Here is a 26,425-nt window from a genome sequence, read left to right on the forward strand (position 1 = left end):
TTAGTGTAGCGCCAGTCTAAGGCCTCGTACACACCACAGGACATGTCCGATGAAAACGGTCCGCAGACCGTTTTCATCGGACATGTCCGCTCGGAGATTTCGGTCTGATGGCTGTACACACCATCAAACCGAAATCCCCGCGGACAGAGAACGCGGTGACGTAGACGACACCGACGTTCTCTATCGCGCAAGTTCAATGCTTCCACGCATGCGTCGAATCATTTTGACGCATGCGCGGGATTTCGGTCCGCTGGTTAGACGTACTAACCAGCGGACATGTCCGACGGACAGCTCTCCAGCAGACAAGTTTATTAGCATGCTAAGAAACTTTAGTCCGCTGGAAATCTGTCCGCTAGCCTTATGGGGCTGACTGGGCTAAGAGGCAAATTAGTCTAGTGTCCCCATAAAGTGCGGGCGGTCAGCATTCTGCAACTGTAGGGGGGGGGGGGGGTAGTGAGCTGCTTTTAATTTTGACTGTCCTATCATCCTGGATCACAAACCTTCCTCGCTGTGCTATGTTTTCTGCTGTACCATTGGCATGGTTATATCTTCTTAGTCCTCTCCATAAAATTATCAGAAATTTGTGCTTAAAGTGGAACTATAGGCAACACTTTTTTTTCCTATTTGGATAGAGTAAGGGAGGGTTATAGCCCCCTGTCAGTTTACAAATGGTGGGGAAGGATGGTGCTTATTAAAATTATAATCCCATAGGGTGAGGCCCAGGCATCAATCAATTAGGCCCCTTTCACACGATCGGACCGTTCATGTCCGCCTGTCAGTTTTGTCGGCGGACCTGAACGACCTCTCCATGCAGTCCAATGGAGCGTCGGATTTCAGCGGAGACATGTCCGCTGACATCTGACCCGATCCAATCTGCCAAAGTCGGACGGATTGGCGATACGTCCCCATCCGTCCATGGTGGATCGGGTGAGATCTGATGAAAACGGACCTGCTGTCCGTTTTCATCAGATCTCCCCATAGGGGACAGCAGCGCTGCACAAGCCCCTCCCCGCTCCGTGAGCAGAGAGGGACTTGTCATCAGTCGTCTCAGCAGAGATCAGAGGAGAGATCTCCCGCTGAGCCGGCGGGAGCAGACGGACTACGGAGTTCGCCTGTGTGGAAGAGGCCTTGGGAAGCAGGAAAGCTGTCCAGTCCGGTAAAGTTCAGATGACATGACAAGTAGAAGGAAGATTAGACATGGTTTAAAATTTTTTAGAAATGTAGTCATAGGCCTCGTACACACGATCAGTCCAAACCGATGAAAATGGACTGAAGTTCAGTTTCATCGGTTAACCGATGAAGCAGACTGATAGTCTGATGTGTGTACACACCATCCGTTCAAAAACCGACCGAGTCCAACGCAGTGACGTAAAACACAACGACGTGCTGAAAAAAATGAAGTTTAATGCTTCCAAGCATGCATCGACTTGATTCTGAGCATGCCCAGGTTTGGAACCGATGCTTTTGCGTATTAACCATCGGTTTTGACCTATCAGTCAGGCGTCCATCGGTCAAATTTTAAAGCAAGTTCTCTGTTTCTGGACTGAAGGACTACAGACCGATGCGGCGTACACACGGTCGGTTTGGAGCGATGAATCTGAACTTCAGTCCGTTTTCATCGGTTTGGACTGATCGTGTGTACGAGGCCTCAGTGATAGTTTGTATAGTGGTACGTTTCTGAAAGTGACCTGAGAAACCTCATGCTTGACTTCTGCAAATGGTAAAATATTGACCTTTTGTTATATACAATAGTACGGGAGGACATCAAGGACCCGCACATATTGCAGTGTCAGACAGCGGTTGAAAATGGTAGCTGCTGTAATAATGGCAGATGGAGTTAGAGGATGCTTGGGCCAGTCAGCTTTCAGGACTTAGGATCTGTTCCTGATTTCATGGAGTGTTAAAGTGCCTCTGTCACAAGAAAAGTATAGGAATTGCTGATCTCTAGTCTGAGTATGCCGTTTTGCTACTGTTGTGCTAATGCTTTGGCTTTCATGCTCTCTGTGTTCCTGATCTAGAAAAAGAATATTGCTAAAGGGGTTGATTTACTAAAACTGGAGAGTGCAAAATCTGGTGCAGTTGTGCATGGTATCTATCCAATCAGCTTGTTCAATTAAAGAGGTTGTTAAGTCAGAAGGTTTTTATCTTAATGCATTTAGATAGAAAGCCTTCTGTATGCAGCAGCCCCCCTCAGCCCCCCTAATACTTACCTGAGCCCCCTCTCTATCCAGGAATGTCCACGAGTCCCTCTGCTGTCTGGGACTCTCCCTCCTGATTGGCTGAGACACAGCAGCAGCGCCATTGGCTCCCTCTGCTGTCAATCAAAGTCAGTTAGCCAATCAGTAGAGAGAGGGGCGGGGCTAAATCTCAGCTCGGGTGACCCCATTGCAAGGTGCTTGCTGTGGAGGCACTCGACAGGAGGGAGTGGCCATGAGCAGCAAAGAGGGATCCGAGAAGAGGAGGATCCAGGCTGCCCTGTGCAAATCCACTTCAGAAGGCAGCTAAGTATAACGTGTTTTTTTTTTTTTTTTTTTATACAGGACTTTCGATCACTTTAACCACATACTGACCACCGCACGCAGATATACATCGGCAGAATGGCACGGGCAGGCACAAGGACGTATATATACGTCCCCTTTAAGAAGCGGCATTGTGACGCACACGCGCCCCCCGTGACTCCGACCGCGAGTCCCACGATCGTGTCATGGTGAGGAAAAAGGGGGAAATGCTTATGATGACAAGCATTTCCCCAGTCTTCCTAGGACAGGGCAGTGTACACAGCTTCCTGTAATCGGAAGCTGTGATCACTGTCGTGTCACACATAGCCCATCCCCCCTACAGTTAGAACACATCCCTAGGAACACTTAACCTATTCAGCGCCACCTAGTGGTTAACCCCTTCACTACCAGTGTCATTTTCACAGTAATCGGTGCATTTTTATAGCACTGATCGCAGTAAAAATGACAATGGTCCCAAAAATGTGTCCAAAAGTGTCCGCCATAATGTCGCAGTCACGAAAAAGAAAAAGTGTAATTTTCACAGCAAAAAGTGCTATAAAAATGCATTGTTTACTGTGAAAATGACAATTTCAGTTTAGGAGTTAACCACTAGGGGGCGCTGTAGGGGTTATGTGTGACCTCATATGTTTTTCTAACTGTAGGGGGGCGGTGCTGGACGTGTGATATCATTGATCGTGTTTCCCTATATCAGGGAACACACGATCAATGAAGCTGCCACTGTGAAGAACGGGGAAGGTGTGTTTACACCTTTCCCAGTTCTTCAGCTCCTGTGACCGATCGCGGGACACCGGCGGCGATCGGGTCCACAGGTCCTGCGGTCACATAGCTTCGGACCAGGTTGCGGGCGTGACCCACGGCTGGGCACTTAAAGGGGACGTACAGGTACGTGCCTGTGCCCAGCCGTGCCATTCTGCCAACGTATATCTGCAGGAGGCGGTCCTTAAGTGGTTAAGTTACACCATATTTTGCACTGTCCAGTTTTAGTAAATCAACCCCCAATAATTTTGGAACGTTTCTTGCACTTTTCTTGCACTCATTTCCAGCATGCTTGTTACAGGTCTGTGGCTCAAAATACTAAAGCTAAGACACTACCAGACAAATAGTATTTTTTAAAGGGTAAACAATGACACTTTTTTCATGGCGAAGCCACTTTAAAGAACAATTCCAGATATTGTTTACTTAGTTCCGTTGGTCCAGCTTAGACTATACCTGGCCGATGCCACTGGAAGCTGGAAATCACTAAAGTAGACACCGCTGCTCCAGTGATCTCTACTTGTTTCCGAACACAAGAGGTCAGCTGCTCAGCATGGACACCATTCACACAATGCTTTTCATTTTCTGAATGAATGCAACGCGTTCTCTGATTGAACAAGACGGAGAGGCAAAGCAGTGATGTATTGCTCTCCACCCCTTTAAACAGAGAACACTTTGCATTCATTTAGAGAATGCAAATTCATACTCTGCATGGCACCCACGCCAAGCAGCCGACCTCCTGTGTGAGAGTGTGACACCACTGCCTCCGCCTCTCTATCTCACCCAATCAGAGAACGCTTTGCATTCATTCAGAACATGCAAAGTATTCTGTGAATAGTGCCCATGCTGAGAGACTGACCTCTTCTTCTTTCCAAAAACTTTTTTCATTTTCGAAAAGATGTATAACAGGCATTATATTTGTGGTCGCAGCCGCTGTAATCTTGAAGAGCATGAAAAAAATAGCATAGTCGGGAGAAATGAGAAGATGTGGTATAATGGCAAAACATTACTTATTACACATCATAGAGATTGGCAAAGAATAAAACAGACATTAGAAGAGAACCTCTGTGAGACAAAAGCTATAATCAACCATATCTCCTTGAGTGTTGATCTACACCAGTGATCTCCAGACTGCGGCCCGAGGGCCGGATGCGGCCCTTTGCTTGCCTTTATCCGGCCCTTGGGGCAGTATGCCTCCCACTGATACGAGACACTATTCTGACATCTGACACCGACAGTGGAGATCTATTTCTCCCACCGACACCACTAATGGGCCACTATTCCCCCCTATGATACAAACGATGGGGCACTATTTCTCCCCCTAATACCAGATGTTTAGTCCCATTGATGCCAGGAAAATTTCAACCCCCGCTGGCCAAAGTCCGGCCCTCCAAGGGTCTGAAGGACAATAAACCGGCCCTTTGTTTAGAATGTTTGGAGACCCCTGATCTACACCATCTGTAGATGTTCAGAGTTGCTCCACATGTGTAGGTAGAACATATTGTGGCTACGTTTTAAGCTTGGTAGATTAGAATTGAGTAATCAAAGTGTTGAATACAATCAGGCCCGGACTGGACATCGGGCATATGCCCGGTGGCCCGCGGGCGGCAGGTCAGTCTCTGTAATGTAGGGGGGTCTATATGGGCTGTATTGTAGGGGGGGGTCTGTATTGTAGAGGGGGTCTGTAATGTAGGGGGGTCTGTAGTGTAGGGGGTCTGTACTGTAAGAAGGTCTGTGTAACATGCAGAGGGGCCAGAATGGTTAGGGGGGTGTCTGTGTAACAAACTGTGTAATGTAAAGGGGTCCAGAGGTGCAGGGTGCTGTGTAATGTAAAGGGGTCCAGAGGTGCAGGGTGCTGTGTAATGTAAAGGGGCCCAGAGGTGCGGTGCTATGTAATGTAAAGGGGTCCAGAGGTGCAGGGTGCTGTGTACTGTAAAGGGATCCAGTGGTGCGGTGCTATGTAATGTAAAGGGGTCCAGAGGTGCAGGTTGCTGTGAAATGTAAAGGGGTCCAGAGCTGCAGGGTGGTGTGCATTGTAAAGGGGTCCAGTGGTGCGGTGCTATGTAATGTAAAGGGGTCCAGAGGTGCAGGGTGCTGTGTAATGTAAAGGGGTCCAGAGGTGCAGGGTGCTGTGTAATGTAAAGGGGTCCAGAGGTGCAAGGTGCTGTGTAATATAAAGGGGTCCAGAGGTACAAGGTGCTGTGTAATGTAAAGGGGCCCAGAGGTGCAGGGTGCTGTGTAATGTAAAAGGGTCCAGAGGTGCGGTGCTATGTAATGTAAAGGGGTCCAGAGGTGCAGGGTGCTGTGTAATGTAAAAGGGTCCAGAGGTGAGGTGCTATGTAATGTAAAGGGGTCCAGGGTGTTGTGTAATGTAAAGGGGTCCAGAGGTGCAGGGTGCTGTGTAATGTAAAGGGGTCCAGAGGTACAAGGTGCTGGAACCCCACATCCCATCATTAACCGCCGCCGGTAGTATTAGCGGCTGACCTCTTGTGTTCAGATTGCAGCAGGGCAGCCACTTGGCACAGGACCCAGAAGCGGAGATAACTGGCGTAGTGGTAACTGCTTTTAGTGATTTTCAGCTTCCAAGGGCATTGGTCAGGTAAGGTTTATGCATAGTTACGTTAGTCCAAACTGGACCAATGTTACTATGTATAAAATATCCATACCTGGAATTGATCTTTAAATTCCCCCTATAGACTTCTAACGACCTGATACAATGGAGAGGAGCAGAATCTTGAGCAGCAGTTAAAATCAGGAACAAGGCGGTATATACACTCTACATTTATTGACTCCACGTCGCCCAGAATATATATTAGCCTCTGTTCTATTTTCTCCAGGGATGTATGTACAAGAAATTTCTAATGCAACAATAGGAATGTCAAGTGACTAGCACAAGCAAGTTAGCGGTATCTCAGCTGGGACCCGAGAATGCTAACAATCAAATGTTAATGTTTAACAATGCAATTCTTTTACACAAAATCCATCTGTAATCTTGACAGAAAGGGACAAAGCTAAAATGTACCTGCTTTTAACCTCTTTTACTACTGTGTACTTTTTTTCTTTTTGATGAAGTTATTTTCTGCTGCTTTTTATATACTCTTCTCAGAAAGGGTAATAAACGTTGAAGTTCATTATGTTCTCACAAGGCTCCTTGGAAGTAGAAAATGAATATGCACTTTGGAACAAGCCACTTCTTTCTGACACTCCCTGGTACCAACCGGTTGAAGGTTACTAGCTGATTAGTTGTGAAGAGCAGTTTTCCAGAACTTATTTCGGTAACTTTGCGCAAGTTAAGATTTAACGTTCCCCCTCGGCTGTGTTGCCAGAAGGAATGTGTTGGCTTTTGCACGTTTATTTTTCTCTCCATTGAATTATACATTATACTTTATTTATCTTGCAAAAGCGACAGAAAAAAGGAGTCAAGGTTTTAATCGCAGGGCGCAAACTGATTATTGCTATCCAGAAAAGTAATGATTGGGTTCTAATATCACCATTCCTTCCTCGAACTTTAAAGCTATGGGTTTTAATGGTACAGATTTGTCCAATGTAAATAGGAATATGCCATACCTGTGGAAGCAGATGGCGACTGTAGTAGGCACCGCTACTACAGTGATCACTGCCTTGGTCCCGCGGCTGCCCTGCTGCACACTAACCACAGGGGGTCACTCTCTCTGCATTTTTTTAATGAATGCAAGGCGTTCTGTGATTGGACAAAGTGTAGATTTTGACGTTACCATCCCACCTCTCCATCACATCAAATTAGAGACCGATTTGCGTTCATTGAGAAAAATGCAATGTGTTCTGTGAATGGTCGTCCGTCCTGAGCGAGGGACCCCAAAGACAATGGGGCAGATTCAGGTACCGCTGCGCACTTCTTACGGAGGCGCAGCGTCCCGTTTTTGCCCTGCGCCCCCGCAAATTATTTGCGCTACGCTTCATTCACGAAGCAGTAGCCACGTAATTTGCGTGGGCGCTCCTCAAAAATGCCCGGCGTAAGGGCGCGTAATTTAAATGATCCCGTAGGGGGCGTGGATCATTTAAATTAGGCGCGTTCCCGCGCCGTACGTAGTGCGCATGCTCCATCGGGAAACTTTCCCGACGTGCATTGCGGCAAATGACGTCGCAAGGACGTCGTTTGCTTCAAAGTGAACGTGAATGGCGTCCAGCGCCATTCACGATTCACTTACGCAAACAACGTAAAATTTTAACTTCGCGACGCGGGAACGACGGGTATACATAGCATTGGCTGCCCCTGCTATTAGCAGGAGCAGCCTTACGCGAAACCCGACGTACGCAAACGACGTAAACTGCGTACGCAGGGCTCGCGTAGGGTAGTGAATCGGCTTTAGTATGCAATTTGCATACTATACGCTGACCACTACGGGAACGCCCCCTAGCGGCCATCGTAAGAATGCAGCCTACGATATGACTGGCATAAGAGCCTTATGCTAGTCATATCTTAGGCTGCAGTCGGCGTATCGAGGTTCCTGAATCAGGAGCATTCGAAACGCCGGCGCAAGTAAGCAATTGCGCTGCGTAACTATGGTTACGCAGACGCAATTGCTTCTTGAATCTGGGCCAATGGCGATTACTATAGTAGCTGCGAATAGTACAGTGATTATTTGAGTCAACACTGGTCCCATGGGTATGGCATATACGTACATTGCTCTAAGCCAGGGGTAGGCAACTTGGGGCCCCCCCAGCTGTTTTAGAACTACATTTTCCATGAGGCATTGCAGGGCTGGCAGTTACAATTACTCCCAGAGGCATGGTGGGACTTGTAGTTCTGCAACAGCTGGAGGGCCCCAGGTTGCCTACCCTTGATCTAAGCTGTACTAACGTAATTATGCATCGGGAGTTTAGCTTTAACTATTAATGGTACCTATAGACATTATATAACAGTAGCCCAAATGTGACGTGTCCCAGAAGAGGGGGGGGGGGGAGGTGAACTTCCTTCCAGCACCGCGGTGCCAGGGGAGGAAGCGGGAGCTGGGTGCCTGTCAAAACTGGGTACCTGCTCCCCTCTCAAAAAATGACATGCCAAATGTGGCATGTCAGGGGGTCACCAGTACTTAAAGCGTAAGTTCAATTTTTGGGTGGAACTCCGCTATAATAGCCAGGCAACTAGACTTTTCAGAAGAAGGTCAGCCCTTATATTTCTCATTGGGAAGGTGATGCCTTCTGCCTGGACCCTCAACTCTTGCCATGTGTAGGGTTTATCTTAGTTATCTCTAATTCTTACTATACTGCCTCCAGAAGGTTGCTGGGGATGCTAAAATCCTTGTTGTATTACAGGGGTGTCAAACTCAGTTTCATCATGGGCCACGTCAGCATTATGGTTGTCCTCAAAGGGCCAGTTGTATCTGTAAAACTAGATGTCCAGAGCACACCACCCCCAACCCCCTTACATAAGATGTCAAGAGCCCCCCACCATCAGAAGTCAAGAGTCCCCCACCCTCCCTTACCATGTGCTGTTGCTGGGAAGAAGCTTGGGGCAGAGATGGGAAGCAGAACGTGTAGGGTCTGGAGGAGGACCAGAGGAGGCTGGAGTCAGCTGATGAAGGGGAGCTGAAGATGAGGGGGTGCTGCAGCTGCACAGAAAAGCACAGGATCTGGCGGAGGAGTTCTGTCCTCTTCTCTGCTGCAGATACTACAGTGGGGTAGAGGTGAGGGGGTGTTGCAGCTGCAGAAGAGGTGCAAGGGCCAAATAAAATGGCCTGGCATGTTGGATTCGACCCACGGTCCTTGTGTTTGGCACATGTGTTGTAGTATTTTGCATTCCAATGTCAACTTTGATCTACCAGCTTAGATACAGAGGGCCAGATTCATGTAGACTTACGACGGGCGTATCAGTAGATACGCCGTCGTAAGTCCGAATCCCCGAATCCCCGCCGTCCTATATTTAAGCGTATTCTCAAACTGAGATACGCTTAAATATTGCTAAGATATGACCGGCGTAAGTCTCCTACACCGTCTTATCTTAACTGCATATTTACGCTGGCCGCTAGGGGTGTGTACGCTGATTTACGCCTAGAATATGTAAATCAGCTAGATACGCCTATTCACGAACATACGCCCGGCTGTCGCAGTAAAGATACGCCGTTTACGTAAGGCGTTTTCAGGCCTAAAGATAAACCACCAAAAAGATGGCGCAGCCAATGTTAAGTATGGACGTCGAAACCGCGTCAAATTTTTCACGTTTTACGTCGTTTGCGTAAGTCTTCCTTGAATGGGGCTGGGCGTAAGTTCCGTTCACGTCGAAACCAATGAGTCTTTGCGGCGTAATTTGGAGCATGCGCACTGGGATACGTCCACGGACAGCGCATGCGCCGTTCGTTAGAAACGTCAAATACGTGGGGTCAATAGTATTTTGCATAGAACACGCCCCCCAACCAGCCTATTTTGAATTAGGCGGGCTTACGTCGGCCCAGTTACACTACGCCGCCGTAAGTTAGAGCGCAACTTCTTTGTGAATACAGGACCTGCTGCTCTAACTTACGGTAGCGTAGTGTATCTGAGATACGCTACGCCCGCCGAAATCTATGTGAATCTAGCCCTGTGAGTTTAAAGTGGAGTTTCCATCCCAAATTTTTTTATTCATTATTGTGCTCATTAGACCTAAAAAAGAAAAAAAAACATTTTTTACTCATCTGGAAATGCCTGTTGCTATGCAGTCACACGAAATCTGCCTTTGGAATCACCTAGGATTCTGACATCATCTCCCTCGGCTCCTCAGCAGGCTAATGCTCCTGGGAAATGTGTGTCATAATTTCCCAGGATGCAGTGCGCTACCCAATTATCACTCCCCATCCAAGACTTCCAGGAAGTAAGTGCTTATGGGCTTCACAACGCCCACAAGCAAAATGACAACGGTGTGGACATAGTTTTATAAACTATCTTTTTTGAATATCTATGCGGATAGGCGGTGGATTGTAAAATAGTAAGTGACCGGATTTATATTATAAAAACGCATGATAAAAGGACGTACATTTAAAAAATGCTAATTGTGGTTGGAACCCCGCTCGATGATTTGAAGTTACTTGTTATTCAACTAATCTATTCATTAAACATCTTGCATTCTTTTCACATAATACCAGCTTTTTCTGAATGGACAAGGGGAGGGGCAGATTAACATCAGGATCTCACCTTGTTCATTCAGAGAAAGCTTTGTATTCATTGAAAACGATACAAGATGTTTTGTAAATAGAGGAGTTGAAGAAGAGCAACCACCTATCATCACTGTACGAATGGTGGTACTCACACCAGCTGAGCTGGAAGATCAACGCCGACAGTTTTTTCTTTGTCTGAATTTCTCACTTCCTGTTCCTCCTCAGTAAGCTTGCCCCCCATCATCCGAGCCGTTCTGGCTGGGGGTTAGTCAGCGTGCTCGCTTCCTTTCCTTGGGGCTACATCCCTGCGGGGCGAGGATGTAGTCCCAAGGGAGGGGACGAACATGCTAACTAGCCCCCGGCTCGGATAATGGGGGCAAGCTTACTGAGGAGGAACAGGAAGTGAGAAATTCAGACAAAGAAAAAGAACAGAAGGGAAATGGAAGGAAAAGGTAAGTGAACCAACAATGTACTAGCCTAAAGGAACCAATTTAGAAAATAAAAAACAAACCTTTACAACCCCTTTAAGAACGAAGGCAGCCTGACATCACGCTGGTCCCATTAACCAGCCTGGCGGCCATCTTGCTTCTCACCGCATGTTGCCACCTATTATCTGGCAGACCCGTCGGCAATCTCGCATCACTGCATGGCCAGTTAACCCTTCCCTCTGCTATCCAAAACATAAAACAATTTTTTTTGGCTGGCGTTACAGTAAACAAATGTACCTGTTCCAACTTACAATAAATCTCAACTTAAGAACAAGCCTACAGAACCTTGTTTGTAACCCAGGGACTGCCTGTATACGTGACTTGTCGGCCATCTTGTCTTGGCATGACTTTGAGAGCAATGAACCCCGTCTACTTCACATTCTGATTCTCACCTCTTGCTGAGAGCTGATCCAAGTCCAGCTAAGGACCAGCATGCCTCCTGACTTCACATACCTCTCATTGGACTGCTGACATTTGCCTTCAAATACCGTTTAACTTTGTCTGAACTTTATTCTAACCTGCTACCACTCTGCCATCACAGCAACAGTAATCATTTCCAGAGATCCTCTGAAAGACCACAGAGGTATAAATGGCAGCGTGTCAAGTATTTGTCAGGTTCAGTGAACTAGTCTATAATGTAACATCATTGACTTCCTTCTATTTCCTTGTCATCGCATCAGCTTGTAATTCACAGGCCAGGCATCAGGTGGCTGCTGCTTGTATGTTTTCTATATAACAGTGGCTGTCAACTTACGAGTCAAATCTGGCCCCTGACATCTCCAAGGAGCCGCACGGTGAGGGAGATTTACTAAAACTCAAGCACTCAGAATCTGCTACAGCTTTGCATAGTAGCCAATCAGCTTGTTCAATTAGACCCCTTTCACACTGAAGCGCCGCTAAATAGCGCTAAAGCAACGGTAGTTTTTGCGGTGCTTTAGCTGCACTTTTCAGGCGCAACTGAGGTAATTTTTTTTTTCCACGTGACCTTAATTTTTAAAAAAAAAACATCCATTTTGGGACACTTTCGAAAAGCTTTTAAAACAATTTTCTCTTCCTGTAAAGTTAGGTGAGCTCTGAGAGCTAATTGGAGGGAAACAATTAGGCTGTCAATCAGCTGCATGTCCCTCCCCATCACCTTTATTCTCTTGGGCCCAGATTCAGAGAGCAATTGCGTCTGCGTAACCATAGTTACTTGCGCAATTGCTTACTTGCGCCGGCGTAGCGAATACTCCTGATTCAGGAACCTCGATACGGCGACTGCAGCCTAAGATATGCCTGGCATAAGGCTCTTATGCCGTCATATCTTAGGCTGCATTCTTACGCAGGCCACTAGGTGGCGTTCCCGTAGTGGTCAGCGTAGAGTATGCAAATTGCATACTAACGCCGATTCACAACCGTACGCGCGCCCTGCGTACGCAGTTTACGTCGTTTGCGTACGTCGGTTTTTGCGTAAGGCTGCCCCTGCTATTAACAGGGGCAGCCAATGCTACGTATACCCGTCGTTCCCGCGTCGCGTTTTTGAAAAATTACGTTGTTTGCGTTAGTGAATCGTGAATGGCGCTGGACGCCATTCACGTTCACTTTGAAGCAAATGACGTCCTTGCGACGTCATTTACCGCAATGCACGTCGGGAAAGTTTCGCGACGGAGCATGCGCACTACGTTCGGCGCGGGAACGCGCCTAATTTAAATGATCCACGCCCCCTATGGGATCATTTAAATTGCGCGCTCTTACACCAGGCATTTTTCAGGAGCGCCCACGCAATTTACGGAGCTACTGCTCCGTGAATCAAGCGTAGCGCAGGAAATTTACGGAGGCGCAGTGTTAAAACGGTACACTGCGCCTCCGTAAGAAACGGGCAAGTCGTACCTGAATCTGGGCCTTGGTGTCAGGAAAACTTGTCAGAAGTGATTCATGCTGATAGCAGACGAATCAATCAGCAGACAGAAATGACACTTTGTACTTTTAATTGCGACAAGCACACACTATATAGAAAGATATGCTTTGTTCACATTTCATGTCTGAGGTTTACAACCACTTTAAAGCGGAGTTATGCCGGGTACACACAATCGTTTTTCTGGTCCTAAAAAAATGACGTTTTTTTTTTAATGTCATTAAAAACGATCGTGTGTGGGCTTCAGAGAATTTTTCGGGTTCTAAAAATTGGGCAAAAAGAAAAATTAAAACATGCTTTATTTTTTCACAACGTTTTTAAAGTTGTAAAAAATGGTTGTGTGTGGGCTTTAACGACGTGAAAAATCTGCGCATGCTCAGAAGCAAGTTATGAGACGGGAGCGCTCGTTCTGGTAAAACTAGCGTCTGTAATGGAGATAGCACATTCGTCACGCTGTAACAGACTGAAAAGCGCGAATCGTCTTTTACTAACACGGAATCAGCTAAAGCAGCCCCAAGGGTGGCGACATCCGAATGTAATGTCCCCTTTATACCGCCGTCGTACGTGTTGTACGTCACCGCGCTTTCCTAGAGCATTTTTTTTTCACGATTGTGTGTAAGCAAGGCCGTTTTAATGATCGGGTTGAAAAAAAACATAGTTTTTTTTCTAAACATAGTTTTTATAAACATAGTTTTTTTTCTAGACCCTTAAAAACTTCATTTTTTAGAACCCGAAAAACGATCGTGTGTACGTGGCATTACACCCAAAAGTGGAAGCTGCTCTTATCTGCCCCTCCCCCCCCGGTGCCCCATTTGGGCCACGGCGAGGTCCCTCAGGAGTTCACTCCTCCTCCTTCTTCCGCCGCCGGGCATGTTAGCAAGCACAGCACACCATGCGCTGTAGGGAACCGGCTGAGAAACTGAAAGGCTTCACTGCCATAAATGGTGGCGGCAGCACCCCGAGAGTCGATCTGAAAATCGGCTGGGATGCTGACATTGCAGGTTCCCTGGACAGGTAAGTGTCCATATATAAAAAGTCAGCAGCTACAGTCATTGTAGCTGCTGACTTTTAATTTTTTTGTGAGGGTGCAGAACTCCGCTTTAAGCACACACATCAAAACACCTGTGTATTAAGGTAAAAGTAACCGATCCCTAAATCATATGCTATATTCTGCATACACACCAGTTACACATTAAAGTGGAACTCCACCCTCCCAATTAACATTGACTATTTTTAATCCCCATACTGCTAACAGTAAATAGGAAAGTATATCATATTTACTTGTTTTTAAGCGTTTTTTTTTACATTACTTTGGCTTCTTGCCTAGGCAAATGATGTCATACATCCCAGGAGTCTTCAGGAGAAGGAGGAGGGGATTTCTCAGCAAAGCACACCCTCTTGCCCTACATGCTTGAGCTAAGGGCAGATGGATTCTAGGAAGTAAATGCTACATGAATGATTTGCCCTTACTCAAGATGGGTACTGCTAGAAATGCTGGGGGGGGGGGGGGGTTCAAAGTGATTTTTCAACAGAATAAAGCATTGAGACATGGGGATGGAAGGGCGAGTTTGCTTTGAATAATACTAATTTATTAAATTGTGCTTTTAGTTTGTGGTGTTCAGATGCATTGAAGATCTGCTTTAAACATTTTCAAGCTTTTATGTCCCCAGAACCAGTATAGATCCTGAGTCCTCTCACACAGGTGTCGTGCTTATTGACACATTCCCTTTAAAGACTTTACCACTTATTCAGTTAATCCTTTTTGTGTGCCTTAAGGGGATTAGATTGTTGGAGAATTACAGGATGTGTCACTTTCACTGATGATTTAAGTGGAAGACCTTGCAAGCTACAGGAAAATGGAGCAAGAAATACATGTTTAAGAGCCCTTTCACACTGGTGCGTTTTTGCCGTGTTTTTGCGGTTAAAATAGCGCTATTAAAACGCTCATAAAACGCTCCAAAAATGCCCCCTCCATTGAAATGAATTGAAAATGCGGTAAAAACGCAGTTAAATCGCGGTAAAAATGCAGTAAAATAGCGGTGTTTTACCGCTATTTTAACACTCCGCCATAGGCGTTTCCAGTGTGAAAGGGCTCTAAAGTAAGGCTACATCGCTGCCTTCTCCCATTATAGTGGCTGCACCTGTTACACTTAACCACTTGACCTCCGGAAGGTTTACCCCCTTTCCTGACCAGGCCGTTTTTTGCAATGCGGCACTGCTTTACTTTAACTGATAATTGCGCAGTTGTGCGAAGCTTTACCCAAATAAAGTTGATGTCCTCTTTTTCACACAAATATAGCTTTCTGTTGATAGTATTTGATCATCTCTGCATTGAGGTGCACGTCACCTCTTTATTTTTTTAGCGCTATAAACAAAAAAACTGACAATTTTGAATATATATATATATATATATATATATATATATATATATATATATTTCATACTTTTTGCTATGAAACATATCCAATAAAAAAAAAGGAGATGAGAGGGGAGGAGGGATAAATAGCCCTCAGACTCCTCCTACAAATCCTGCGGCCAGCCTTCACACTTGCGCAAAAGTTATAGCGTCTATAAACTATGGGATAGATTTATGGAATTTTATAATAGGATTGCGGCAGACAAATCGGACACTAGCTGATACTTTTTGGGGACCGGTGACACCAATACAGTGATCAGTGCTAAAAATATGCACTGTCACTGTACTAATGACACTGGCAAGGCAGGGGGTTAACATCAGGGGTGATCAAAGGGTTAAATGTATGCCTAGGGGTTGCTTGCTAACTGTGGCTGTTGCTTTTACTGTGGGAGGGTAGAGATCCGTGTTCCTGCTTTGTAGAAACACACGATCACAACCTTCCTTTCTCACAGAACGGCGATCTGCCTGTGTCTCGAAAGATCAGCGGGTCCCAGGGGACATTGCATCTGCCGGACCCGCTGATTGTTTCCGACTCTGTCCAATCACAGCAGGAGCGAGTCGCCAGTGGCGTGCACGCCCCAGACCCATAAGTGCAGAATCATGTGCAGGTAAGTGATCCTGCCCAGGGGAGCCACCTTGCCACCGTATATGTACTGTATACGTCCGGCAAGCGGTTAAAGCGGGATTCCACCTGCGATTTTTTTTTTTTTAAGTCAGCAGCTACTAACACTGTAGCTGCTGACTTTTAATAAGGACACTTACCTGTCCTAGTCGCCCCCAATGTCGGCCTCCCGTTGGCGATCGTTCGGTCCTGGCGCCTCCATCCTTACTAAGGGAAACAGGCAGTGAAGCCGTAAGGCTTCCTACTGCGCATGCGCGACTCGCGCATCGCTTTGTGAATCCTGAGATACACACAGTTCCCAGAAGACAGCACGGCTCATTCACCAGAAGACACTGCAATGGAGGAAGAGGAAGAAGACCCACCGCGGTGGAGGAAGAGGCAGAAGAGCTACTTCCGCATAGCAACTGCCCTTTCAGGTGAGTATAACTTTCATTTATTTTTTAAATTTTTTTTTTATTTTAAGATTTTTGGGGGAAAGAAAAAAAAAGGGTGGAACTCCACTTTGAGGACAACCAGTCTGTACTGGGTAGACTGTCTTGCAAAGGGGCTTTTTAAAGCGTAACTTCAGTCATTTTTTCATCTTTCCATCTATTAAATCCTCTGCTCTTGTTGTTTTAACTTCGGATAGTAAAACATTTTTTTTTTCTGCCAGTAAATACCTTATACAGCCCACTTCCTGTTTCTTGTTTGGTAAAAAGCCTAGGCTTATGACATCATGCACAGCTCTCTCTCTCTCTCTCTCTCTCTCTCTCTCTCTCTCACTCTTCTGAGGGTTTGCCAGGAAGGGGAGGGGGATAAGTCATAAGAGGGCCAATGAGAGCTGCAGAGCTGGAGGTGTGTCTGTGTAAATCCAGGAAGTGAACAGGCAGCAGCTTCAGCTGCCCACAGTTAAAATGGTTGCAGCCAGACTCAGTGGAGGGAGATTTCTGCAGCATATTTGGCAAGTAAAGAATCGCAGTATATATAAAATAATATGCAAAGTGGTTGGAGGGAAGCTTCAGAATGGCAAGGATGTTTTTATTACAAATTATGTGAGCAGACTGCAGTTCCTCTTTAAGGGTTGGTTCACCTTTACCAAACAACTGCCTATGCCGGTAATGGGTGTCTGTAGATAAAAATAAACTTTGCAGCTTTGCCTGTTGCCTATGTAGCGCTACCCACGCAGGAGCCGCTGGATAGATTTGGGATCTACTCTCACCAATTTATTCACCCCCTTTAAGTGGCTCGAACCCTCCCTTGGCACACCAGATAAATGCAATAACAATATAACAATGTTGTTACCTTTCCTTGACTTGCGCCTCCCCAGAGTAAACACACCTCACACAATAAGTATAGTAAAAACCAAGAAGATACTTTACTTGGCAAATAACACAGGGGAAAAGGGTAGAACAACAGGTTAAACACTTATGAACATTCGTATAAAACCCACTCTGCAGGCGTCCCTGCCGTAGTCAATAAAACAAGCTTAAAATGCTAAACACAAATGAGTTTATGGATAACTATAGGTAATCTATGCTCGCAAGCTCCCCTAGTGGGCAATTCTGTAGTATTGCTAGTGCAAAAAAATCCTTGGCCAGGCCTGGCTCAAATAACTCCAGAGTGACTCTTAAAGATGAAGTCTATGTCACAAACGTTGGTGCATTTTAGTTGTAATCCAAAGGAAAAGAAGAATTAGCTCAGTCAAAAGGGGTATGGCGAACACAAATGCTAGCGGATTGATATCCAGTCAGCGTCAGTTAACTCTGCTGGTACAACTCTCAGTTGCTAGGCCTCTCTGCTTAATCAGGGATCAACACGTGGCTCCGGTTCAAGGAGAACTAACAGTTTATAAGCTGGGGTAGTATTGAAACTTGGGCATGTGCCCTCTCACCCGAACAGGCCCAGTCCGCCTGAGTACTTCACGAAGAACGCGCCAATCAGTCACTGCTCCACACACACACGGTCTCCGATATCCGACACTCCACTGCTACGATCGTCAGCTGGCGAGCTTCTCCGGTCTCAAAAAGGATGGGTTAGAGGCACTTGGTCTTGTCTTTCTACCGATGGCCACCTTCCGGATGGATCTCCTGTCAGGCTTCGGGCCTAACTGCTTGGCCGTGATGCTCTCATCCGCTCCGCAGAGGAGAAGGCGTAGATCCCAAGAGAGCGAGTTCGGCTCCTCCCTGCCTTTAAGTAACCTCCCCCATAAGACTATGCGGGGGGTGTGATGTGCTCCAAGAAGGCAAGGCATTGTGGGAAGTGTAGTCTATTCCTACTAAATGTCAATGGAGTCCGTTTCTCCTGGTACCTCTAGTCCCACAATGCATTGTTATGAAAAAATATAAACACATATGTACAAATGTAACGGGAACTCGGATGGGGATTCAAGTCTACATCACTATCAATAGTTCATGATAGTATGACCCCGCACACATGTGATTTTGATTTTTCACCATATATTTTAGCTTCTTCGGGTTTCTTTTTTCTCTTTCTCTGGAAAGTCATCAGTGGTGGCTTAGCTGACCTCTGATGTGAATTGATATCCTATTACAATGTGTCTTATCAGCTGGTTGTAGTAAAGTCATGTTCAAATTTCCCGCTTGGTTTCCTCCTCCTCATGCAAAACATGTAAGATCTTTAGCTTTCACATATAGGGCAAATATTTGGGAAGTGATAGAGAAAGATCTAAAACAAATATGCTTCCAGATAATGGCACAGGAGTGTATTTACACATCATTTCTTTTATATGGGGTGTATTTACTACAGGGTTTAGTGTGCCCATAACTAAGATGTTAGTGCTATCACTGTTTAAACAGTTTGTTGAACTAATTCTATATAAAGACTACTATCTTGAACTCGCTGGAAGGACTGATGATAGTCGCTGGAAATTGTAGGCCCATTTCTTTACAGTTTTATGCATAGAGACACAGCATGCTTGCCAACTGGTCAGATGCAGTTGCTGTTTGGCTGAACATTTTCCGCCTGGATCCTTCTAAAACAGTTGAATTGGAAAATTGAGTAGTGCGGACTAACCCCCCCCATGGCTCGAATATTGCCCAATCAGACAAAATTCAAGCTGTGTATTGCAGACTTTAGGGGGATTGTGAAATCTAAACAGTCTTTGCCTAGTTATGCCCAAAAAATCTACCACATCTGTCAATAACCATCTAATCATGGCTACATTTAGGAAATACAAAATCAGTTTAGCGCTTCTCCTTTTAAAGTGGTTGTAAACCTCAGACGTGAAATCTAAACAAAGCATATCCCTCTATTGTGTGTTCTTGTCTCCATCCAGAGCACTAGGTGCCATTTCTCTCTGCAGCCTCGTTCCTCTGTTATCAGCATGAGTCACTTTTGACAAGCATTCCTGACACCAAGAGAAAAACTGTGATGGGGAGGGATCTTCAGCACACAGCCTGTTTTTGACAGCCTCAGCTCTGTTCCTGTGTGCTGCGTAAAAGGGGAGGGAATGGGGTGTCTTTTCCCTCCAATCAGCTCTGAGCTCACCTTACTGAACTCTGCAGTGTGTAATTTTTAGCTCCCCGCTCCCCTTTTTCTGACATCTCAGATAAGCCTTATAAATTCTGGTCTTTGAACAGATGTAGAGAAGAGAAGACCGCAGATAAACAGGTACAGCTTATGTAGGAGGATTTGTTTCATCTCTGTGTGTCACCTGAGGTCAGTCACTTCACTTGGTATTTTTAAAGTTTTACAACCACTTTAAATCTATTAGTTATCCCTTTATATTTAACCACTTAAGGACCGCCCACTGTATATATACGTCCAAAGAATGGCACAGCTGGGCAGATGGACGTACCAGCACGTCCTGTACATCTACCCAGCCGCGGGCGCGCGCCCCGGTCCGAAGCTCCGGGACCCGCGTACCCGATCGCCGCTGGGGTCCCACGGTCGGTCCCCGGAACTGAAGAACGGGGAGAGCCACGTGTAAACATGGCTTCCCCGTGCTTCACTGTGGCGGCTGCATCGATCGTGTGATCCCCTTTATAGGGAGACACAATCGATGACGTCACTCCTACAGCCACACCCCCCTACAGTTGTAAACACACACTAGGTGAAACATAACCCCTTCAGCGCCCCCTGTGGTTAACTCCCAAACTGCAACTGTCATTTCCACAATAAAGAATGCATTTTAAATGCATTTTTTGCTGTGAAAATGATAATGGTCCCACAAATGTGTCAAAATTGTCCGAAGTGTCCACCATTATGTCGCAGTCACGAAAAAAATCGCTGATCGCCGCCATTAGTAGTAAAAAAAAAAAAAATTAATAAAAATGCAATAAAACTATCCCCTATTTTGTAAACGCTATACATTTTGCGCAAACCAACCGATAAACGCTTCTTGCGATGTTTTTTTACCAAAAATATGTAGAAGAATACGTATCGGCCTAAACTGAGGAAAAACATTTTTTTTTATATATTTTTGGGGGATATTTATTATAGCAAAAAGTAAAAAATATAGATTTTTTTTCAAAATTGTCGCTCTATTTTTGTTTATAGCACAAAAAATAAAAACTGCAGAGGTGATCAAATACCACCAAAAGAAAGCTCTATTTGTGGGAAAAAAAGTATGCTAATTTTGTTTGGGAGCCACGTCGCACAACCGCGCAATTGTCAGTTAAAGCGACGCAGTCCCGAATCGCAAAAAGGGGCCTGGTCCTTTACCTGCATTTTGGTCCGGGGCTTAAGTAGTTAAAAACCAGCATTATAATAATAATCTCACTGTTGCATGTATTTTTGTGAGATGCTTTATTTGTGCAAAAAATAAAATGCGGCCATCTCCTTCTCAGTCTTTGTATAGCTTAAGGCTGGACATACACTGTTTGACTCTCGGCCGGTTAACAGGTCGATCGATCAACTTGGGTAAAACCAGCCTGCCGAGTTCTCTTGCGATTATCGCTCGCAATAATCACAGTCTTCTCCCGGTGAGGACTGCTTTCACCTTTCAACTTTTTTTTTGTTTGTTTAATTTGCTAAGGGTTAAAACCTTTGTCACGTTTGTTTTGCTGTCTGTGACTTTACTCTCTAGTTTCGTCATGGTGACCAATGTCACCAAGAATAATAGTGAGGAAAAATAGAAATATTTGAGTTGTCAAAAGGAAATCTTTTAATGGCTACAATTGTTCTAGTGACAGCTGTCTTAGGACTTGTTTACACATGGAGTGCCTTCTGAAAAGCAGTCTGTGCTTGGATCGCTCTTAAAGGGGATGTAAAGGAAAACATTTTTTCCCCTAAATAGCTTCCTTTACCTTAGTGCAGTCCTTTTTCACTTACCTCATCCTTCCATTTTGCTTTTAAATGTCCTTATTTCTTCTGAGAAATCCTCACTTCCTGTTCCTCTGTCTGTAACTATACACAGTAATGCAAGGCTTTCTTCCTGGTGTGGAGAAAGCCTCTTGAGGGGGGAGGGGGCAAGCAGGAGTGTCAGTTCGCCCTCTAACACACAGCTCCTTTCTCTATCTGCAAAGTAGAGAGTGTCCTGACTTTGCAGCATTCGAGGCCCGCATGTAGAATGTGGTTTCTTATTAATGTAAATGAGTACTTTCTAAAAAGGTTTTTTTTTTTTTCTTTTTGCAGAATGAAGAGGATCGATATGTGTTTATTGCTGAATGGTATGATCCAAATGCTGCTCTTCAAAGGCGTTATCAGCTCCTCTTCTATCCTAAGGATGGATCTGTTGAAATGGTGAGATATTTTAGAGTGAAATACATTATCCTGTAAAAATATTTTTTTTTCAAGCTTTTTCCAATTTTCCATGATTTTTCATTTGCTTGGGTCTAGGATTCCATATGTAAGTGTAGAGCCTGTGTTTGAGTGATTTGGACACGTGATGATGGGCAAATGCAGACATACATTCCACTTGCATTTGATATTGGCTGCGGCCACCGGCGACCTGTCATTAAAGTGAATTGGGTCGGCACCTAGCCGCTCAGAAATGCAGCAGGAGTCTCTGTTTCCTGCTGCTACAATTCGCACCTGCCTAAGACCCCTTTCACACTGGAGTGGTTTGCAGGCGCTATTGCGCTAAAAATAGCGCCTGAAAACCGACCCTAAACAGCCGCTGCTGTGTCGCCAGTGTGAAAGCCCCAAGGGCTTTCACACTAGAGTGGTACGCTAGCAGGACGATAAAAAAAGTCCTGCTAGCCGCATCTTTGAAGCGGTGAAGGAGCAGTGTGTATATCGCTCCTCCACCGCTTCCACCCATTGAAATCAATGGGACACCGCGGCTGTACCGCTGGCAATGCGCCTCTGCATGGGGTTTTACCCCCCTCAACCACAAGTGTAAATGAACCCTAAAAGTGTTATGTCTATATCAATGGCTGACCACCCATAAGGCACAGAGGTTCTTTCTCTGTATAGCCTGGGACTACATGAAAGGTTCTCATGGCTGAAGGCCTCTGAAAGGCGTTGACAGCCAGGATTATGCAACTTTATACTGCTCCGTGGACCATGGTCAATGGCCTTCTGCTGGGATCCATAATAGCATGAGACAAGGATGTCCACTATCACCTCTCATCTTCGCACTGACACGCAAATGTTTTCTCTGCCAGTTATCGTCAAACCACAATATTAAGTGGTTTGACAGTAACTATTTAACTATAACTATTTCTTCATTTTGGATAGGGTAAGGGCAGGTTATAACCCCTGTAAGGGTTATTTTTGCCCCATTTGTCCCAATGGGAATATTTACCTTCACTTCCTGTCCCTTAGCCAAAACAGGAAGTGAGAGGCAATGCCTGCATAATGATTAATCTCTTGGGACACACAGGGTCACCAGAACTATTGTCACCCTTGGAAGATTTCCCCTCTATTACTTTTTTTGGGGACAACTCCAAGTTTAGGATTTTCTTACTTTCTAACTTTCACTTTCAATGATAAATGGACAAATGGAGAGGGTGAATCTCCGTAATGGGGACACAGACAGCGAAACAGTTCTATTTAAAAGCAGGAGGAAGATAATATATATAATATATATAATATAATATGAGATAACAGAATTCGCTGATGATATACTCTTATTTTTGTCAGAACCACACACCACCCACCCAATTCTGCTACAAGACCTCAAACACATTTTACTCACTGATCAGCCCTAAAAATCAATTACTCAAACTCATTTGCACTAAATATATTCCTCTCTTTTCTTGTGAAAAAAAATATATATTCCTCTCACATGAAACAGTGACTCATTGACAACTTTTCACGTGGAAAAAAGACGAAATAGCATACCTAGGGATCCAATTACCAGTTGCCTAATTATGGACAGACCTTGTTTTTCATGCTTCTTGTGACTATTGAATCTTATGCAAACAATCGCCGTTGGGTCCTGTGGAAGAGGAAGCCTCCCAAGATCAGCATGGCACACCTGGCACAAAGGAGGCATTGGACAGATGGTAGTAAATATTTCTGGGCATGTCAAATTATTCCATTGGTAGGCTGGAATCTACACATACCCGTTATGAACTGGAACACAGCTGAACAATTGTTTACTACATAAAAACTTAAAAAGGATATTCCTTGGATCTCCCTCAAACACATCCTGAAAATGGTGCATGACCACCTGTTTTGTGGCATCTAACCTTTGGAGCTTCCATGTCGCATGCAGAGCATTGTCCCCTCTCCTCCATGCCTGGTACTTTGCTGCCCATGAAGCAAAACTCGGATTTCACACCTTGCTTAGCCAGAAACTTTATGCAGTGCTGTTGGCCACACAATAGGGCTGGTAATTTTTTTCCAAACAGGGAGGTTCTTGCACTGCTGCAATTTAGGGGATCACTCACAATCGACACAGATGTCACAATGATCATACCTTTAGATCAGACACTTACTCACACACAAGCACACACAGATCAAATATCTGTACACAAGGGTCCTCATTCTCTAATGCCGGGTACACACGAGAGGATTTATCCGCGGAAACGGTCCTCCGGACCGTATCCGCGGATAAATCCTCTGGCGGATTTTGATCTCATGGTTGTACTAACCAGGAGATCAAAATCCCCGCGGAATTCCGTCCGCGGTGACGTGTCGCGCCGTCGCCGCGATGATGACGCGGCGACGTGTGCGACGCTGTCATATAAGGATATCCACGCATGCGTCGAATCATTACGACGCATGCGAGGGATGTGTTCGGACGGATCGATCCGGTGAGTCTGTACAGACCACCGGATCGATCCGCTGGAGCCGATTCCAGCGGATAGATTTAGCATGCTAAGAAATTTTTATCCGCTGGAAATCGGTCAGCCCGAAATATATCCGCGGATAAATATCCGCTGGATCGTACACACCAGCTGATCTATCCGCTGAAACCGATCCGCGGATCAATTTCAGCGGATCGATCCTCTCGTGTGTACGGGGCCTTAGACCTTGTACACACGACCGAACATGTCTGCTGAAACTGGTCCGTCGGACCAGTTTCCCGCGGACATGTCCGACCGTGTCTAGGGCCTACCGGACAGTTTTCCGGCGTAACGGACAGGTTTCCAGCGGACAAAAGTTTCTTAGCCCGAAATCCCGTGCATGCGTCAAAGTGATTCGGCGCATGCGTGGAAGCATTGAACTTCCGGGTTCACGCACGTCGCCGCGTCATCGTCGCCGCCACGTCACTGTGTATTCTGTCCGCGGGGAATTTGGTCTGATGGTGTGTACACACATCAGACCAAATTCACCCAGCAGACATGTCCGATGAAAACGGTCCGCGGACCGTTTTCATCGGACATGTCTGGTCGTGTGTACGAGGCCTCAGACCCCTTTCACACTGGTAATGTTTTTCAGGCGCTTTAGCATTAAAAATAGCGCCTGTAAAATGCCTGAAAAATGGCTCATCTGCAGTCTCAGTGTGAAAGCCCAAGTGCTTTCAGACGGGGGCGCTGCCCTGGCAGGATATAAAAAAAAAAGTCCTGCAAGCCACATCTTTGGGGCACCCCTGCCCATTGAAATCAATGGGCAGCGCTGCCGAAGCACCTGCAAAACACCTTGGCAGCGGCGCTTTTAACCCTTTATTCGGCCACTAGCCACTAAGACTAGTGGCGCTTTACCGCTAATGCGCCCCCCGCTGGCAGTGTTAAAGGGCTCTAATGCCTCGTTTCCACTGAGCGGATCGGTTCGGGTCGGTACAGTTTGGAACGGTTAGAATGGTCCAGTCTATTCTGGTGAGCGTTTCCACTGCAAGTCGGACCGTCAGGGACCATACAGGGTTTAGAAAAAATGCCTAGCGTGTCCACCAATCAGTGGAATGTAATGTAGCTCCGCCCTAACCGAACCGTACCATTTTCTATGGCCCCACATCTGAAGCAGGACCCAGAATAGTAGGGTATGGTTCGGTTGTATGGGCCGCTTTCATAATGGAAACACACAAAATAGCGTACAGAACCGTACCGTACCGTACCGATCCGCTCAGTGGAAACGAGGCATTAGAATCCTTGAATCAAGCACCCCACAAAGACACCTTATCTCCAGGGCAGTCAGCAGAATTTTATTACACAACTTTAGGCTGACCACCAACATTCCCCAGAGCCTACCGACTGGCCATCCCACTGAATACACCCACTGCCCATCCCACCGAATCCTTTGGTGCACGTTGACATTCTTACAATTTAATATATGAAAAGTGTATCCAAGTCATCAGTGCTTTCAAGATTTAACAGTCAGGAATTACATTTTGTCCAAAAAATGTGAAGCCTGCGACGAGGTAGACTCGTTAAGGCTGCATTCACACCTGAGTGTATTTTTTTCAAGCAGAAAGTCATGTGATTTTACCGCAATTTTGTACAGGTCAAAAGGTCACTAATGTAAAAAGCAGAAAACGCCTGTAATCTGCCTAAAAACAAACAAGCTAGTGTACTTTTTTGAGCTACAGGCGTTTTTGCTTCAGGTGACAAAACGCTCATATGTGAACAGGTGCCATTGATGGAATTTTGCTTGTTGGGCATTTCTCTGGCATTTTTTCTGGTGTTTTATGAGCTAAAAACGCTCAGGCGTGAATGCAGCCTGTTCACACCTAGGCATTGCTGTTTAACAAGCGTTTTTTGGGGCGTTTTTTCTGGGATTGCTGTAAAAGAATTAAAAACACCTGTAATCTGCCAAAAAAGAAGTTCCTGTACTTTTTTGAGCGACAGGCGTTTTGCTTTAGGCGGCAGAACGCTCCCATGTGATCAGGGACTATTGAAACAAATGGAATTTGTCTTGTTGGGTGTTTTTAGAGCTGAGGCTCAGCCCCTCCTCATACCTGTACGCACTCAGCCTCCCTTCACACCTGTACGCACTCAGCCCCTCCTCACACCTGTACGCACTCAGTCCCTCCTCACACCTGTACGCACTCAGCCCCTCCTCATACCTGTACGCACTCAGTCCCTCCTCATACCTGTACGCACTCAGTCCCTCCTCATACCTGTACGCACTCAGTCCCTCCTCATACCTGTACGCACTCAGTCCCTCCTCATACCTGTACGCACTCAGTCCCTCCTCATACCTGTACGCACTCAGTCCCTCCTCATACCTGTACGCACTCAGCCCCCCTCATACCTGGACGCACTCAGCCCCCCTCATACCTATATGCACTCAGCCTCCCTTCACACCTGTACGCACTCAGTCCCTCCTCATACCTGTATGCACTCAGCCCCCCTCA

General features: G+C 45.9%; 1 protein-coding gene across 1 annotated transcript in view; it reads left to right on the plus strand.

Annotated features, from left to right (window-relative positions):
* NME7 (NME/NM23 family member 7) overlaps positions 1 to 26,425 on the plus strand; it is a 236,223-nt gene that overhangs the window by 46,474 nt on the left and 163,324 nt on the right. Inside the window, exon 2 of the mRNA XM_040337354.1 lies at positions 21,376 to 21,483. Coding sequence (XP_040193288.1) covers positions 21,376 to 21,483 — 108 coding nt within the window. The remainder of the gene's footprint in view (positions 1 to 21,375; positions 21,484 to 26,425) is intronic.

This window comes from Rana temporaria, chromosome 2 (genome assembly GCF_905171775.1).
Source record: "Rana temporaria chromosome 2, aRanTem1.1, whole genome shotgun sequence".
NCBI classification, from domain to species: domain Eukaryota; kingdom Metazoa; phylum Chordata; class Amphibia; order Anura; family Ranidae; genus Rana; species Rana temporaria.